The 18,536-nt window shown below is 36.6% G+C and overlaps 1 protein-coding gene across 5 annotated transcripts in view; it reads left to right on the top strand.

Moving 5' to 3' along the window:
- The window catches only part of LOC6050873, a 461,546-nt gene extending 443,454 nt beyond the window's left edge, over positions 1 to 18,092 (top strand). For 3 of the 5 annotated variants that reach the window (XM_038266227.1, XM_038266230.1, XM_038266226.1), the window contains 3 exons: positions 12,838 to 12,955; positions 16,841 to 17,028; positions 17,106 to 18,092. In XM_038266227.1, the coding sequence (XP_038122155.1) occupies positions 12,838 to 12,955; positions 16,841 to 17,028; positions 17,106 to 17,425 (626 nt within the window). In that variant the 3' untranslated portion in view covers positions 17,426 to 18,092. The remainder of the gene's footprint in view (positions 1 to 12,837; positions 12,956 to 16,840; positions 17,029 to 17,105) is intronic. The other 2 variants (XM_038266229.1, XM_038266228.1) reach the window with 2 other exon arrangements.
- Positions 18,093 to 18,536: the final 444 nt, after the last annotated feature.

Below are 18,536 nucleotides of genomic sequence, written 5' to 3'. Positions count from 1 at the left end.
CGGCAGCAGCCTTGTGCGGCGTACTTGTACGCGCCGCCGTCAAGAGCGTTGATTGCAGCCGGGCGCTGCACCTTGTCTCTCCTCCTTGGAAACGCTCGGCTTGGAGAGCCAGCGTTGTCTTCGATGTTTGTAGCATCGCCTGGAACAGCTGGTAAAACCTTCCTTGTGTTGTTTGATCACTCACTAAACTTGTTTCCTTGTAGGTTTCACCAACTACACGATCTTCGATGTCCTTGTTCAACTCTGGTTCATCCTCAAACGTCGTGGCTTGAGCCCTAACCGCTTCTCCGCGTGCTGCGCTGCTTCCAATCGTGCCGTCCAAGACCTGGCTGAAGCTCGTCTCGCGCAGAGCCACCAAGTTGACTCTGACGGCGAGTTGAACTCCAGCAGGAATCGCCATGGTGTTGGAACGTGACTGCATCTGCTCGACGCCAGCCAACTTGTTCGCGTTGTGTTTGTCCTGGATGTCTTTCGTCAAATGTGTCTTGCTTGCTGCTATCAATAAACCACGGCAGGGGTGTGGGCTGCAGGGTTTATTCTGAGAGTCCGCGACGGCTGACAGCGCGTCCGGCGCTAGTTGTCCAGAGGAGCTGGCCTCTGGCGTCACTTGATCCGATTCGGCTTGTTGTGGAGCACCAGGTTGCTCCGCCTTCGTTTGTGTTGTCGGTTGCTTTGAGTTTCTCTGGTACTCGGCGTGCAGCAGGGTGTGGTGCCGCTCCTCGCACGTCGCGCACGCTCCGGTGGACACACACTGCGCCGAGGTATGTCCCGTCCGGAGGCAATTGAAGCAGAGTTGCTTCTCCTTCGTCTTGATCAGCCGCTGGGGGGCTGTCATCGCTAGGAATTGCGGACACTTCCAGCTCTTGTGCTGGCCTAGTCCGCACACGTCGCACGTCTGTGCCGGCTCTTTTCCGGCGGTCATGGCCATTTGCTGCTGACCCGGGTTGTCCTTTGCGTTCTGTCCGGGTGGCTTCTTGGTGGGATGTGACGAGTCCTTCTCGTCAGCGATCTTGCATGTGTCGATGATTGTCTTGGGCTTCTCGATCTTGTGGTTGTTCTCGGACCGTTCACCATGCGGGATGGTAAACTCCGGTCGTACCCGATCTTCCGTGTCCAGCTGCTCTGCCAGCAGCTTCCCGGAACGCTTCTGGGGTTCGTCGATGGCCGCCTCGTTGGCGCCTCCGACGATCTTAGTGGTTGTTGGGTTCGTTGTCTCGTCCACCCATTGTGGTACACCAGGCGTGTACGCATTTCTTCGTCGTGTGGGCTGGCTCACTTCTAGCAGCTTCTCTTCGATGACCGTCAGGACCTCTGTGTGCAGGTCGTCGAAGGCGTCGTAGAGGGCATCTTGCTCGTCCCGTGATGTTGACGGAACCATGCCAAGGATCTGCCCGTACGCCGTGTGGTACGCATCGTACGCGGCTTCTACCTCCTTCTGGCACGTCTTCAACGCTGCCCATGTGAGCGTCGTGGCATCTTTCAAGCTGTCAAGAATGGTAACGAGCTTACCTTGAGCCAGCTCACGCTGGTGGACGACGTCGCTGAACCGCTCCATTTCCTTTGCACTTGCTGCTCCGCTACTGATCACGCAGTGCACGTTGTTACCGGACTTGCCGCCGGTCTTCTACGATGTGGCCGCCTCCTCCGATTTCACCAGCCTCTCCGGTGGCTTCTTCGGGCAAAGCGCTTTGGCCACCGATGCTACAGTGGCAGGGCACTGAGCTCGGAACGGCTGCTGGAACCGTTCACTTTGTCACTTTGGGGTTCTTCTTCCCGCTTCACTCGTACTTTGCGCAGAACTTCCAGAACCAGTTTCCAGAACGTTCTGCGCACCTTTTCCGGAACCACTTTCGCGGAAGTCCTTTAGCGTTCACTGTCGGGACCAGTTTCCGAAAGCGTCTTCTCTTACTTTTTGAGCTTCTTCGCTTCCGGACCACTTCGCGGAAGGTTTCTGCTCCTCTTCTCGGTGTTCACTTCCAGGACCACTTCCCGAAAGCTTCTTCCGACTCTGCCTGTAACCTCCGCTTCTTCATCTCTGGAGTCGACGCGTCCTTACTCAGCGTCGCTCCCGGGAATTGTTGCAGGCGCCTTAGGGCAGTTTCCGGCACAAGAGGAACACCAACGATCGGACCCAGTGTCCGAACCAAGCACGGAAAACAGCCAAGTCTGTAATCGCGGTACTTGGGGGAACTTTGTGTCCTCTTGGCCGGAACTTCACTACACTTGAACCTTCTTTCCGGAACCTTTTTCCGGCTTCAGAAGGCTCTGGACGCATCCAAGATGGCGTCGCTTAGCACTTTTCACTCTTTTTTCGGACGCATTTTGGACGTTTCCAAAATGGCGTCGCACTTTTGCGCTCTGAGCACTTTTTTCCAGTCACCACGCTTTAGCCAAGATGGCGTCCGTTTTCACTCTTCTTCGCGGCGACTTTTTCCACGTTGTGGGCCTTGTGCCCACTTGCCGCGATAGAATCGACCCTCCGCCTTTTTTGTCTCCACACTCCCGGTTCACCAGATCCGGCTCGTTTGGACCATGTCCAGATTCGATTCGAGCGGACTGTAATTTCTCGAGCAAACACAACACTTCTTCCGGCGGACTGGGGGAACCGGAAATTTCACTGGGAGGATCGGATCATCGCAAGCAAGCCACTAAAACACTCGAGTTTCTCTTGACTACATCTATTTAGCAACTAATTTTAAAACTAAAGATTTTCTTCCGAGAAAACTCGCGATCCGCGGCGGCGACTTCCGTCCGATCACTTCGGCTGCTTGCGGCGAACTTGCTGCTTCTCCGAACGATCGCGCAAACTCGTCCGTTGCGCGCCAAAAAACTCTCCACTCTTCGTCGTCGTTCGGGTTTCCGCTCTCTCTCGCTCAGGCCGTCGTCAACGGCGCGTTGTTGCCGCGCACGTCGTTTCGCGCGATCCCTTCACGGCGTCGTCGTCGACGCGCTGTTGCCAGCTCTGTCTCGCTTGCTGCCGAGCACACGTAGTTGCGCGCGTCTTTTTCGCTGTTGGCAACGACGCAGGCTGGGTTGCCACCTTCGTGGCAGTTGTCATCACAGCAAGCGCAGTGCTGCCAAAACCAAACCAAAATTTTCTTCGAGCTGACAGGTTCAGGCTCGAACAAATTTGATCCGTCCAATCTCGAGATATCGTAGCACCCGTAAATCAATTCGGTTTTGAATGAAAATCGCTCAGAAAGTTTGACAGTTTGCCTTGCACAAGTCAAAATTTCAATCATTTTTCATAATCGAGTTTTCGTGGAAATCGCAAAAATTTCTACAATTTACATCACAGTCATTTTTATGACACCAATTTTTGTAATTAAAAGACGCAACGTATATAGGTCAAATTTCAAATTTATCGCAATTTTAATGAAAAAAGTCATTTTTTACCGTTTTCTTCATTTTTCTGTTTTTGCGTCAAAGACAACTGAAATCGGTTGAAATGGGGCTAAGATATGATTTTTTGAAAACAGGTCTAATTATTTCGGGCAAGGAACCCCCAGAAAAATTTTGAGCCCGATCATAGAACTTTTATTCAAATCATGCTGTTTTCGTGGGGAACTGCTGCATATTTTTTCAAAAGCCTAGTCAAAAGCCTTCATTTGATAAAAAGAAAAAACATATTTGAACACTATACAATGTATTCTAAATAGTTTTAAATCGATTTTCCATTTTTTTTTTTTTCAATTACAATTTTAATTTCTGTCAAATAAATATTTTTTGGCCCTTAATTTATGATCATAATTAAAGGGGTGGAAAATCATAAACTTTAAATAAAAAAAAGGTTTTTCGGGACTACTTTGCACTTAAAAATTTGCCCTTAGTGATTTTAAAAATCAGGAATATTTCTGGGATTGGAATATTTTGTCTTCTAGGAAGTTCAGGCATATTAAATTATCATGTAAACCCAAAATATATCCAAAAATCGATATTTTGATACTTTGACTTAATTCTGAGAGCAGATTCGGATTTAGCGGACAAAATTGAATGGAAAAAACATGCAGTTGAAAATTTTTCGAATTTCGTTAGGGTGGTCCCATACACTTTTTCTTGAAAATTCTACATTTTCAAATGAAGATATCTCGAGTTTAAAGAAAACACCCCTGGGTTTTTTTTATCATATGTAGACCTAGATCTCTTCTTATGAATGCAACCTGGTGCTTTAAATTTGGCTTGCGCCTTTTCGAGATATCGAATTTTGAATATACATCTTTTTAACCTGAAATTGGCTGTAACTTTTGACCCTTAAGTCCAAATTGACTTGTCAAAACATAAAAAAATGTTGGATTTTTAGAGCTCTGTGTCAGCAATATTACTTTTCTCTAAAAACTTAACCTTGAATGCCTACGTCCCAAATACTGATTTTTGCAGATTTGCTCAGACGCCTTCTATAATTTTGATCGTAGAAGGCGTAGATTGTGAGATAAAATTAGGTGTTTTCGGCAAAATTGCTTGAATTGGCAAGCCTAACAACTTTCGAAAACACAAAAAAAATCCTAAAAAGTTAGATTTTTTAAATCACCCTTATCGTGTACAACCCTAATTTTCAACGAAACCAAAAGTTGCTCCTTCTCATTTGCAACAACTCTTCTGAGGACACCAAAGCTCCAAAACATCACCATTTTTGGTTTTCCACTTAATTTTGCATTTTGCTTTTTCATCTTCTTTTTGAGTTTGAAATGCTCGTTAGAACTCGTAAAATTTTAGGAAATTTAAGTGATGCTAGTCTGACTTGTTCTATGTGTTTTTGCCAATGTTGTTAAAAATGTAATTTTTTCATTGGTCAACTTTAGCTTTGTTTCTTACTAACATTTCCTAAGAATAAGCATGCAATTTTATTTACCGTCTCAGACTATCAATTGACTTAAATTGAAATGAGAATGGTTTCATTCTGAAACAGAAAATTACAAACACAAGCAAAAATTTAAATAACTGTGAAAATCTGAAAGTCTATCAGAAACGAACATAAAAAAAATAGATAAATGCATAGGGACCATCCATAAACCACGTGGACACTTTTTTTGGTAATCTCAACCCCCCCTCCCCTCTCGTGGATCTTTTTTGTATGGAGCGTGGACAATCGCCATACACCCCCCCCCCCCTCCCTAAAGTGTCCACGTGGTTTATGGATGGTTCCATATCAAAATATAAAAAATGAAACCAGAAAAAATAAGCAAGAAAATAACAGAACTAAAATTGCTCAAAATGGCCACATGAAAACGAGAAATGAAAAATATTCGATCAAAATTGGGCATTAGGAGTTTTAGGAACACTAAACCTCTTGAAAAATAAAACATCAAAGAATTATTTTTTTTAAGAAAAGTGACAACTTTTTCTACATTCTAAATTAAAAATGATTTTGTAATTTTTTTAATGAGAATCGGAAAATTATAATTTAGTAGTATAAAATGTTATTAAAGAAATCAGATCTTTTCCAGTTGAGTATATGAAACATTAAAATACAAAAAATGACAAACAAAAGATGTGTTGACAAAAGTAATGAGTTGAATCCAATACTTTAAATAACAGAAAAAGAGCTGCCGTGGCTTCATTTTTACCAGACCTTGGCTAGGATTAATTAAATGTTATATTCAACTTTTGTCCACTTTATCAGTCCCGATTAACATACTGTCCCACTGCTTCATATGTTATCGGTGGCAAATAGTCCTGTCAGTGCGGGGCCTATGCACCATCCAGCAATCCGGTGGTTATGCTCCGGCGACAACAAGCTTCCGCAGCTACAATTCCTGATGGTGGCAAACCGCAGCTCAATCGTGGCCCCGTTGGCTTGGTGGAAACCCGGTGAGGCCATCATCCATGGGAAAGCAGCAAACAAAATGGCAGCACCCAGAAACCGTTTAATAATAACAACCCAGCGTTGCTAACGCGGCGGCAGGATGTTACCTCTTGTTGCTTCCAGGGTGATGATTCCGGCGGTGGAGCGAGCCGTGCCATCACCATAGGCACCATAGGCCAGCTTCACATGGAGAGATAGAGAGAGAGGGGGGTATTAGCAGGAGAGTGCTTTCATAAATTTGAATAAATAATATTAAATGCTGCTTAGAGAGTGTGCGAGGACGAAGCAAAAGTTCAACAAGCATCCCGGGGCCCGGGATCAAACCTCCGGGTGCTCCTTGGGGAATCACGGTGACGACAAGGACAACGGCGACGACGACGACGACGACTACGATGGTGGACGATAATAATATTGACGCCAAGCCCGCTTAAATTGCCATAAGTAAACAGGCAGCATTCCCGCACACAAACACAAACACCCAAACATACACACATTCATTCGTTTAATCACACACAAACACACAAACAACGCCAGGATGCATATGCGGCACAATAATGGCGGATAATGAGCCTGACAATGGCGGGATGTAGATCCTGATACGGGTGAAATGCGTCAGGGGTTTGGGGTGAAAACAAGGGGAAACCGCATTCTGATCGGACAAAGCGCCACGTTGTCGCCGATGGAACCATTGTACGGGGCCGTCAATTATGGTGGTTTTGTGCCATGAAAATACTTCATTTCAGACTGCTAAATTATGTCTTCAAGTTTATGTTAGTTTCAGAATTTAACAAGTTTGCCCTTTCAAATTTTAAAGAAACGTAGTTAACATGCCATTAAAACAGTTTTAATCATTTTAAAGAGAAAAAAATCATTTACAATTAAAAAAACAAAACAGTTATTTTGGTGATTTTTTTTTTTTTCTCAAATTGTGTATGTAGTTAGTGTTTTGAAAATTCTGATTAGAGAGATATTTCAATAGATTATTGCCCTCTACAACCTAACCCCGTCTTTAGACGGGCTTCGATCTGAAAAATCGCCAAAAAACACTTTTTCAAGCAATTTTTGATCTTTTAAAAGCATTAAAAAGAAGAATTCTTTAAATTTTAGAAAATTTTAGGACTGGAAATTTGACTTATTTTATGTGACTTTGCCAATGTTTTTAGAAACGTCATTTTTTAGGGGTCAACTTTGGCTGTGTTTTTTACTAACATCTCCTCTATTTTAAGTATAAAGAAGTATGCAGTAATTTTTCTGGTGTCCCAGACTATTTTTTTACATTTTAAATAATAATGGTGCCACTCTATAGCAGAAAATGTGAAAAACATTTAAAAAAGGAAAAGTGCCTTTGAAAAGATAAAAAAATTAGATAGGCAAAATGTAATGATAGTAGGTGGTAGAATAGGTAAAATACTACCAAAAACAAAAATAAACTAAACAAGATAAATGAAAATTTAAATACTAAAAGCAAAACAAAAATATATAAAACAAGAGAAGTAAAGTTTTTTGTAGAACAAAAGTTGCTCAAAATGACCTCCACGAGAAAAATATAAATTTTCGAAAAAAAAATTGGGCAGTAGAGGGTTGAATATCCGACAAAAATTCTTTAAAAAAATGGTTTATTGGTCCTTTTCAAAGCAAAATTATTGTATTTATTTATTTCTTATTCCATGAATCTATTTTGATAAACAAGATTTATTTTATTGTGCTTCTATCTTGTCATATCATGTTATATGATATAGCGACGGAATGACCTTCTTAGCACCACCAAAAATAAACAGTTCGTTATATCACTCATTTGAGTGCTGAAATAGGAATTTATTCTACAATTTTCAAAAAAAGATGTTTTCAGATGGATGAGGGCTTAAATAATAAATATTTGCAACGAGTTGAACACATTTTATATAACAATTCCGGAAAACACCCTTTGAATTGTTTTTTTTATTTCAGTAAAAAGCATGTTGTTGTAATTAGAATTTTTCAGCACTCAAACGGATGCTGAAAAGTACTTATCAATACTGATATTTTTGGCGATGTAAGTAGCCCGAACAGAGGTAATAACTAAATTCATGCCATTTCAATAACAAATGCTGTTAAAATAATAGAAAGTGTTATGGAAAATTCTTGCAAAATCCATTTTTGCATAAGAGTTCAATAACAATTTATGTTATCATAACAAAGTTTGTTATTGGTCTGATATTGGTTGAAAGCCAAAACAACTTTGGAATAACGTTTTTTGTTATGGACGAATACCTTCAACTGTTATTGGGATGATCGGATTAGTTGTTAAAATAACAAAAAATAATAACAAAGATTTGTTCGAAGAATAACTGAAAGTATTATTAGTCTGTTATTACAATAACAATCCAATAACAAAAAAATCATAACGTCGAATAACAAATCTTGTTATAAATAACATAAAATGTTATTGCCCTAGTATTTTCAAATATCAAAAAATGTTATTCCCAAGTTATTTCCGTCTGCTCGGGAGGCCATTTTGTCATACAAGAGTGAGAGGAAACGTAATTAGTTGCACAACGGAATTGAAAAAGTTTTTATGCTTATTTAATTGTTACCAAATTCTGTAAATTTCTATTACTGATTACCTTTAATCCAAAAGCATTGATTTAAAAAACCTTACCTAACCCTCCAAATAATTGAAGTAATTATCGGGGTATTTGAGTATTACACGTCAACAAAAGAAAAATAAAACTATAAAAAGATAAAAGTGTTTGCTTTTGATTCGGAAACCACTTCTCTAGGAACAAGGACTAGATTTTGCAAAACAAAATTAAATCTTGCGTTTTTTTTAATGTATTCATCTAAAGTTTCATATATTTCAAAATAGACTTAGATCTGTTTTCATATAAATAAGGAAAAATAAAAAATGCCTGCTTACCAAACAAATTTGATATTTTTTTATTTAATAAATTGTGAATTTAACTGTCCCAAAGTACCACCAAATCACGCCAACGTTAGTTTAGGGTAGGAATTAACGCAGCTGATAGGATCAACGCGAGAACACCGCAGCAGCAGCAGCACGTGGTTCCATTTAAGTTTTGGCTGACGTGATTCACTATCTATCTATGCGAGTGTGTGCATGTGTGTTCATGCTGATGAACCAATCTAATCTTTTGGGCTTAAGGGACAAAGTGCATAAATTCAAGTGTGTGGCATACTCGATAGACCTGCCACGTGTGCACGTAAATTAATGCCAATGACGCACCCGATGTTGTTAATTGCGGTGTTTAGCAATTTTTGTGTTTAAAATTTGTGACTTTTGGTAGATTTGATTGTTTTATTTTTATTCAATTTAACTCCTCAAAAATATTTCTGTTTGACTAACCTGAACAAGAAGATCAATCCATTTGTGTTAAACTCTCAAAAACTTAACCAGAACGTCTGAACCTTGGTCAGAACAAAAATCAACAAATCGCTTGTTGAGTCTCTGATCCAACCATGCCCAAACATTGGTGATCCGGAAGTCGAATTTATCTGTTATCGAGCTGAAAATTCACAATTGAGTAGTTATTCTGCAGTAAACGGAAAGTCAAACACTGGTGCTGATCCCCGTGCCGTCTCTGTATTTTCCCAATGAATCAACGCAAGCACCCCAGCAATTGCACGAAACATGTCAACAAACTGACTTTCGAATGCTTCCAATCCAGCCACGCATACGAACCGTTCCCACAAATCAACAGTGGCCTGAACCACCCGGATTGTGAATTACTGTTTGCCCTCTACCCTCTCTCTTTCGAATGGTGTGCAATTTTCCGAAAATGTGTGCTCATCGCTCGACGAACATAATTCGAATGTCAGAGAATATAGGAAAGTTTATTCCAATACACACAGGGCAGAGGGTACACTCAGTTGCGTTGAAAAAGCTCAATTCAAAGTTAATGGGTTAATTTGAAATAAACCACATAACCGTTTCTATTCACCTAATTTTTTTTTGTATTTTTGTCATTTTTGTCATTTTTGTAATTTTTGTAATTTTTGTAATTTTTGTAATTTTTGTAATTTTTGTAATTTTTGTAATTTTTGTAATTTTTGTAATTTTTGTAATTTTTGTAATTTTTGTAATTTTTGTAATTTTTGTAATTTTTGTAATTTTTGTAATTTTGTAATTTTGTAATTTTGTAATTTTTGTAATTTTGTAATTTTTGTAATTTTGTAATTTTTGTAATTTTGTAATTTTTGTAATTTTGTAATTTTTGTAATTTTTGTAATTTTGTAATTTTGTAATTTTGTAATTTTTGTAATTTTTGTAATTTTTTTAATTTTTGTAATTTTTGTAATTTTTGTAATTTTTGTAATTTTTGTAATTTTTGTAATTTTTGTCAATTTGTCATTTTTGTCATTTTTGTCATTTTTGTCATTTTTGTCATTTTTGTCATTTTTGTCATTTTTGTCATTTTTGTCATTTTTGTCATTTTTGTCATTTTTGTCATTTTTGTCATTTTTGTCATTTTTGTCATTTTTGTCATTTTTGTCATTTTTGTCATTTTTGTCATTTTTGTCATTTTTGTCATTTTTGTCATTTTTGTCATTTTTGTCATTTTGTCATTTTTGTCATTTTTGTCATTTTTGTCATTTTTGTCATTTTTGTCATTTTTGTCATTTTTGTCATTTTTGTCATTTTTGTAATTTTTGTCATTTTTGTAATTTTTGTCATTTTTGTCATTTTTGTCATTTTTGTCATTTTTGTCATTTTTGTCATTTTTGTCATTTTTGTCATTTTTGTCATTTTTGTCATTTTTGTCATTTTTGTCATTTTTGTCATTTTTGTCATTTTTGTCATTTTTGTCATTTTTGTCACTTTTGTCATTTTTGTCATTTTTGTCATTTTTGTCATTTTTGTCATTTTTGTCATTTTTGTCATTTTTGTCATTTTTGTCATTTTTGTCATTTTTGTCATTTTTGTCATTTTTGTCATTTTTGTCATTTTTGTCACTTTTGTCATTTTTGTCATTTTTGTCATTTTTGTCATTTTTGTCATTTTTGTCATTTTTGTCATTTTTGTCATTTTTGTCATTTTTGTCATTTTTGTCATTTTTGTCATTTTTATCATTTTTGTCATTTTTGTCATTTTTGTCATTTTTATCATTTTTGTCATTTTTGTCATTTTTGTCATTTTTGTCATTTTTGTCATTTTTGTCATTTTTGTCATTTTTGTCATTTTTGTCATTTTTGTCATTTTTGTCATTTTTGTCATTTTTGTCATTTTTGTCATTTTGTCATTTTTGTCATTTTTGTCATTTTTGTCATTTTTGTCATTTTTGTCATTTTTGTCATTTTTGTCATTTTTGTCATTTTTGTCATTTTTGTCATTTTTGTCATTTTTGTCATTTTTGTCATTTTTGTCATTTTTGTCATTTTTGTCATTTTTGTCATTTTTGTTATTTTTGTCATTTTTGTCATTTTTGTCATTTTTGTCATTTTTGTCATTTTTGTCATTTTTGTCATTTTTGTCATTTTTGTCATTTTTGTCATTTTTGTCATTTTTGTCATTTTTGTCATTTTTGTCATTTTTGTCATTTTTGTATTTTTGTATTTTAAACTTAAATATTTTTGTCACAAACCAGAGCGTACTTTCAATGAGAGAGTCACAAATCCACCATCCACCAGTCTGTATAGTGAAAATTGGGTGTTGATCGTAACCGGCTTCGGAATGGATTAACAGTTTTTATTGTTTGCTAAATTATTTCCCCGAATCCGTGCGCTGAGTTGGGTGGCAAGCTTTACAAACTCTCCCCCGAAACAGAGGCGCCCATCATTTCATACGTGAACTGGGATTTAGGGTGGTTCTTTTTGTTTAAATTTTTGCTGTTAATAGCATGATTTTGACCTGTTTTTTAACTAAATTGAAACCAAAATTATCACTGGTAACTAAATTGAAACCAAAATTATCACTGGTAAAACCTTTTCACCTATTGCTATTTTATCTCTTATTATTCTGTCAAAATGTCATATTATGAACCATGCTGCGCAAACAGTCTAAATTCCAACACAATAGATGCATAAACAAGAATCGTGGAAATCCAAGCCGAACCTAGAATGGGGCAACATTATTTAGACCTGCTTCTCGCCGGAAGTCGGACTCCATTGATTTTGCGGAGTACGTGACGGCAACGGCAGCAGACAATGAGGCTCCCAGGCCTGGACAGCAGGAAAAGTTTAGTCCCGGTTGATGAACACAGTTCCGCCCACTCGTTCGGCTATTTTCCAACTATTTTCGCTGTACTTCGGGGCAATATTTGGAACGCTTTTGTGGCGTGCACACGCAAATGTGTGTTTCGAACTTTTGTACCACGCGCCGGAAGCAGCTCCTCTCCGGTCGGATTCATCACACACTGGGGGCCGTAATAACCTTTGAGCAGTTCTAGAATGCAGTGTGAATGGCTTCCAGGAATAATTTTCAATCAGTGCAGCTGATTTGGCGCTAACAAAAGGAGAGCCCACCATCGTTGCACTGAGTTTGTTTGATATTGGACACTTTTTGGGAGCTCTTTGTTAGTAAAACTAACAAAACTCCTAACATCGTGTATTTCGGCAAAAAAAAACAAACTTTGGTTGAAATCCCCCTTTTTTGTTGAATTCATCCCAAGAAATCTCAAATTTACCATCACGAGCTTTTTCCAGCTAAATGACGCAATTGCGTTCGAAATTTAGTCCGACAAAATCCAGTCTGAACGGACGATTTGCGCGTCGATTCCAAAAGCCCACCATCAATTATCAGCGAAAATTCGCGTTTTCCGCCCGGAAAAGCTCTAAATTGATCCGGTACACACAGCCGGTGGCGCGGACACATGCATGTACAAGCACGAGTTGGTACTCATTTGGTCGGAAAATTGTCACGAGTGTGCTCGATTGACAAATTGCTGTGCGTCCGCTATTGAGAGTTATAAGGAATTTGAAATTTAAAAACATAGCAATTTCAGCGAAATTCACCTCTATTCAAAACACAAAGAATGGCATGCAAGAGCTCGACGCTACAGAAAATCTTTTCGTTTTTTTTTTTTTCGATTAACTTTTAGATTCTTTCTCGACAGCAGCGCGGGCCAAAATCATGGGCTCCCAGGAGGTGCACGTCAAGAAGGGCAGCACCATCTCGCTGTCCTGCGTCGTCAACGTGCACGCGTCGTCCATCTCGTGGTGAGTAGAGCAACTGGGATTGTTAAACGTATTGTGATTTTCACACCTTAAAAAATAAAGCTAAACAAAGATCAAAGAAAAAAATCAAGGCAAAAACATAAAAGGTTGCAGTCGGTAAATTTTCAAAACAAAAATAGTGGAAACTCTCAACAGAGTCGGGGTAGGATCTATTTTGATTTTCACAGAAGTTGAAAAGTACACTGTAAAAAGAACATTATTTCGAAATTTTTGTAAATTCACATACTTTCCTGAGTAGTAACTTTTTACACAAGAATCAAAAATGATACTTTTAAACTGTGTAAAGTTGATGTCGTAAAAACTGAATTTAAATAAGCCAAAACTTGATTGGGATTGCAAAAAAAAACTACCCAATGTCGTATTTCTAATGAAAAAGAAATAGTGAAACTTTGAAAAAAATATACCGTTATCAAAACTAGGGAAACTACTAGAAGAGTGATTTTCTGATCGACTTGGTGTCTTCAACAAAGTTACTGGTTTTGCTAAAGACTTTTACGAAAAAAATAGTATAGCATTATTTTATAAATTTTCTAACACAATAAATTCAATTGCGCTAAATCGTTTTTGGATATGTTCAACAGAACTTTAACACAACTTTTTTACAAAAGTAACTGCTTTTTTATTAGGATGAATCAGACTGGGAATCGAAAACAACCTTACATAAATTTGAAACATGCACAAATTTAGAGAAAAATCTAAATTTTAAAGTGATTTTGGAGGTATTTTTTGCAGATTTTTTGATTTGTTCAAATTCAAAATCGAATTTGCTATCGAAAAGTACTTCACATTTTTTTAAATTTACCGTTTTTAAGGTATCAGAACATCATATTATCAATTTTCATATTTTTTGGTTTTTTTTAAATTAAAATATAATTTTTGAAAGAAAAGCACCGCTGGAAATAATATTTTTGAAAAGCTTAGCAAGTTATTGTTTTTCTCTGGAACTTGGAAAATCCAAAAATAAATTTCTGAGATGCAGCCTCACAAAGAATTCGAATCGAGGAAAATGTTTTATTTCTAATTGTCACCTAAAAAGCCTGTAATTTGCCTTTTATTTGCAACTGAAGATATCTCGGAATCTTTTGGTCCGAATTTCAATGTTGAAAAATGAAACTTTTATGATACTTTCTGACCTTTTCAATAAAAATTTAATTCAAAATATTAAAACCAAACTTTTCTTTTGAAAGGTTTTAAAAAAATAAGGCGGCAGGTTTGGCCGAATGGTAACGCTGTCCTCTTTATAAGCGAATGATCAGGGGTTCGATTCCCATCTGCTCCAACCTTCCATCGAATGAGGAAGCAAAACGTCCGTCCGAACAAAAAAAATCGCAAAAGTTTAAATTATAAACATTGAAAATCAAACCCATAGTTTCTAAGATATCCGTCAGTTGATAATTGCATGCTTATAAGGTGACTTATAGCGAAAATCATTTTCAGCTCATTTTGCCCGATTTTCAAAAATTTTCTTAACTTTTCAAATATATTTTTTCAAGAGGTGCTTTTGTTCAAGAATTATATATAACCGAAAAAAAATAAAACCTGTACCTAAAAGTAGCATAAGCTTTAAAACGGAACATTTTATCAAAAATAAATGTGAAAAAAAAACTTTTCGATTGAAAATTTAAATTTGCTTTACAAAGTAGCTATTTTTTCATATCTCCTAAACCCGATTTTGCAACATCATGCACTATGTTTGAAAAGATGTCTTTTTTAGTCTCCTAAAACATATTACAAAACTTCGAAAAATGAAAAAAAATATCTATATCAAATTAGTATTAAAAGTCAATTGAAAAAATTGCATTTTTTTCCGTGTACCATTTTTTTCAGAAAGATCCTAATCATAACCCAAAACTTTGCCTTAAACACCAAATCGATCAAAAATCCCTTTTCAAAATACAGAATTTTAAATACACAATCGGTAAAGTGTTTTAAATATTTTTGTATTTCGTAATTTAAACATTGCTGTATGTCGAAGCCGTTGCATCGTATCAAAAAGTTGTTAAAGACAAACTTTTAGGAAATTGGACGGGCTTTCCGAAAAAATACTCTGAAAGAAAAAAAACACTCCACTTTTTTGAGATTTTTTGATTTTTAAGTTTAAAAGTGAAATTTGAAGGTGAGCCCACGATTTTTTTTTCGTTCAAAATTTTTGTGAAAATAGCCTAAAATGTTACAAAAAGACTCACGAAAAATGCAGGATAGAGCAACTCACCTAAAAAATTCCAAAAATCATTTACTGAAACTGTTTTTTTTTTTAAGTGCTCTAAACATCAAAATTTTTAAAAACCGAACACGAGAGTCGATTCTCCAGACAATTTTACATAAAAGTCTCCATATTGCCCATTGTCTTAAGTCAAAGCCTTGTTAAGTTACAGCGGTTTTAAAAATAAAAATACTAAAAAAGAGGTATTTTGATGGTTTTTGGAAATTTCTATACGACAGACTTGATTTTTCAGTCTCGGAAATATTTTTACCGGAAAAAAATCGATCAAAAATCTTTTCTCAAAATACAGAATTTTATTTACATTTTGAATGATATTTTTTATTTCAAAATTCTGAAAAATATAATATTTGAATCCATTTGTTTTTTTTTTAATTCAAGCATTAGAAAGAAGAATTTAAATTCTAGAAGGTTTTAGGGTTGGCAGTTTGACTTGTTTTATTTGACTTTGGCAATATTTTTGAAAATGTATTTTTTATATTTTTTTATATATATATTTTTTTTTTGGAAAAAAGTATGCAGTAATTCTACAGCAGAAATTGGGAAAAAAGCAAAAAAAAATGACTGTAAAAACATGAAAAAACTATAAAGGCAAAAGATAATGATACAATAAGCCAAATACTATCAAAAACAAATATAATCCAAACACGACAAATGAAAATTAAAATAGTAAAAATGTACAAAAAAAAAATACGTGCTCTTTTTTAGTTTCAAAGTACCGATTGAGGTACTTTGTAACAATAATATTACAGCGCACGGCGTAGCTGGAACAAAATATTATAAAATGAGATACCCCATCGGAGATTTACACGTAGAAAATTGTTTTTACTGGCCTGAATCAGAATCTATATATATATATATATATATATATATATATATATATATATATATATATATATATATATATATATATATATATATATATATATATATATATATATATATATATGAAAATATTCTATCGGTAAAAATTACGTTTTTCAAAATTTTAAGGTTTTTGATTTTTGGTACAGATTTTTAATTGATCTAGCCTTATAGGTGAACCGATCTTTGAAAATGATTTTTTATCGCAAATTTGTTGAGAAATTTTTCACCTTTAAAACTCTGTTTAGAGTTTGAAAATCCATTTTGATTGTCAAAAGATATACCACTTTAAAGACAACCACATTTTGGATGATTTTTAGTTGCAAACATGATCCCAAAAGTTCAAGGTCAAGCGAAGTTCACATAAAAGACGGATGTCATTAAAGTGGAATTACGTTCGACAATGAAAACGGATTTTCGAACACTAAACAGCGTTTTAAGGGTGAGAAATTTCCTTACAAATTTGTAATAAAATTTAATTTTTAAAAATCGATCAATCAATTAAAAATCTGAACCAAAAATTTAAAAACGCAGATTTCACCGATAGAATGTTTTCATATATATATATATAGATTTTGTTCCAGCCACGCCGTGCACCGTAGTATGAAACAATGTTGCGAATGGAATCACTTAATCATGAAGTGTTGTGTAAATTTATGAATATTCCCCCTTAAATTCATCCTACCGCATAACCCTTCAACATGTCTGAATGTAGCTTTAATTATTAACGCTACATTTTTTAAAATACTTTCTCCTCCACCCCTCGTCATACTCTCCACCAGGTACCACGGCTCATCGGTGGTGGACTTTGACTCGGTGCGGGGTGGCATCAGCCTGGAAACGGAAAAGAACGAAGCCGGCACGACCAGCCGGTTGCTGCTGACGCGGGCCACTCTGCGAGACTCGGGCAACTACACGTGCGTCCCGTCGGGAGCCATCTCGTCCAGCGTGCAGGTCCACGTGCTCAACGGTGCGTCACCATGCGTCCCCACACTGCCGGAAGGACTAATTAAATTTATTCCCTTTTTTGAACGACACCAATTGCAGGTGAACATCCAGCTGCGATGCAAACCAGCAGTGGTCCACCGGCGACGACCTGCTGCTGCCCGTCGAGATATTTGCTGCTGGTGTTACTCCTGACACTGCACAGCAGTAACATCAGTAAACTAATCCACTTCATATCAACTCTGCTCGAAATGGTCCGTTCCGTGCTGACTTCGGTTCGTTTTAAAATTCGACGTCGTCGTCGTCGCTCGCGAGTCGTCCCCGTGAGTCGTGGCAGTAATTGCAGCGTCCGAGCTGCCGCTTTGTCCTGTAATCATCCCGAGCCCAGCTTACGTCCAGCAGTGTTGCGCCAGCAAAGATGATCCCAACGCTAATAGAACGGCGTAGCATCACCACTAGGAACCAGCTGCACATCTTGTTTCATCCTCATCAACTTCAACGTCACCATCATGGCAACGAACCTCGCGGGTCGTCGCTTCTGTGAATAGTCATCTCCACCCAACCCAGTAAATATAAGAGCAACTGTACCGAAAACAACCAAAAGAGAGGCAAAACATTAATGGGTGTAGTGTTAACTGAGGAAAAAACAACATTTTCTATCCCCTTTCTTCCCTGCCCCCCACACACACACTTTGGTCCGTCAGAAAATGCAAAGTGACACACACTCTTTACAGGTTCGGATTGCGAGGATAAACAGTACAGCCAAGTTCTAAAAGGGTCTTCCGGTTGCACGGTTGACTTTGGAATTACTGACTTCAGAGCAAATTTGAGTTTGTTTTCATCTGTTTATCTTGTTTCAAATCTCCTTTTTTTCTTTTTATATTACATCTGGTGATGGATTTCCTGACGGATTATATTGAATAGTTAATTTAAATATTTATCTTCTAAAATGTTAATGGATCATTGAAAATGATTTTGAGTACCGTAAACCGGGGTGACTTTGATAGGATTTCAACTTGTTTTTGGAATATTTTCCAACAGGTAAGGTTTTTCTCAAGATTCTTATTTTTAAAACATGTACTGGGGTAGGCCACACAAAGTCCAAGAACTATTTCGGAAAAAAGTTTTTTCAATAATGTTTGGAAAAATAGTTACGTTAAAAATTGTTAGTTTGTATTCCGGGGTGACTTTGATAGTCATAGTTTTTCTTGTTAAAATCATATTTAAGATGTTCAAACTTTATTTTTACGCTAAATGTACCATCACTAAAGTAGCTGATATAGTTTTTAAGAAAAAAATCAATGTTTATATTTAGCTAACTAAGGGTATAAGCTTTTTAGCAAACTACATATAAATTTTAGGTAAAATTGTTAAAAAATCGGCATTTTGCCTGAAATTTGTTTAAACTAGTTTTGTTTATAAAATAATCGTTTTTTATTACATTTTATACTGAATTCGAAGCACGAATCACAAGTTTTCACATTTTACATGAAATTTGTTCAACTGAAATTGCCTATACATTTGGAGATTTTT

This window comes from Culex quinquefasciatus, chromosome 3 (genome assembly GCF_015732765.1).
Source record: "Culex quinquefasciatus strain JHB chromosome 3, VPISU_Cqui_1.0_pri_paternal, whole genome shotgun sequence".
Taxonomy (NCBI): Eukaryota; Metazoa; Arthropoda; class Insecta; order Diptera; family Culicidae; genus Culex; species Culex quinquefasciatus.
This window is presented reverse-complemented; position numbering and strand designations above follow the sequence as displayed.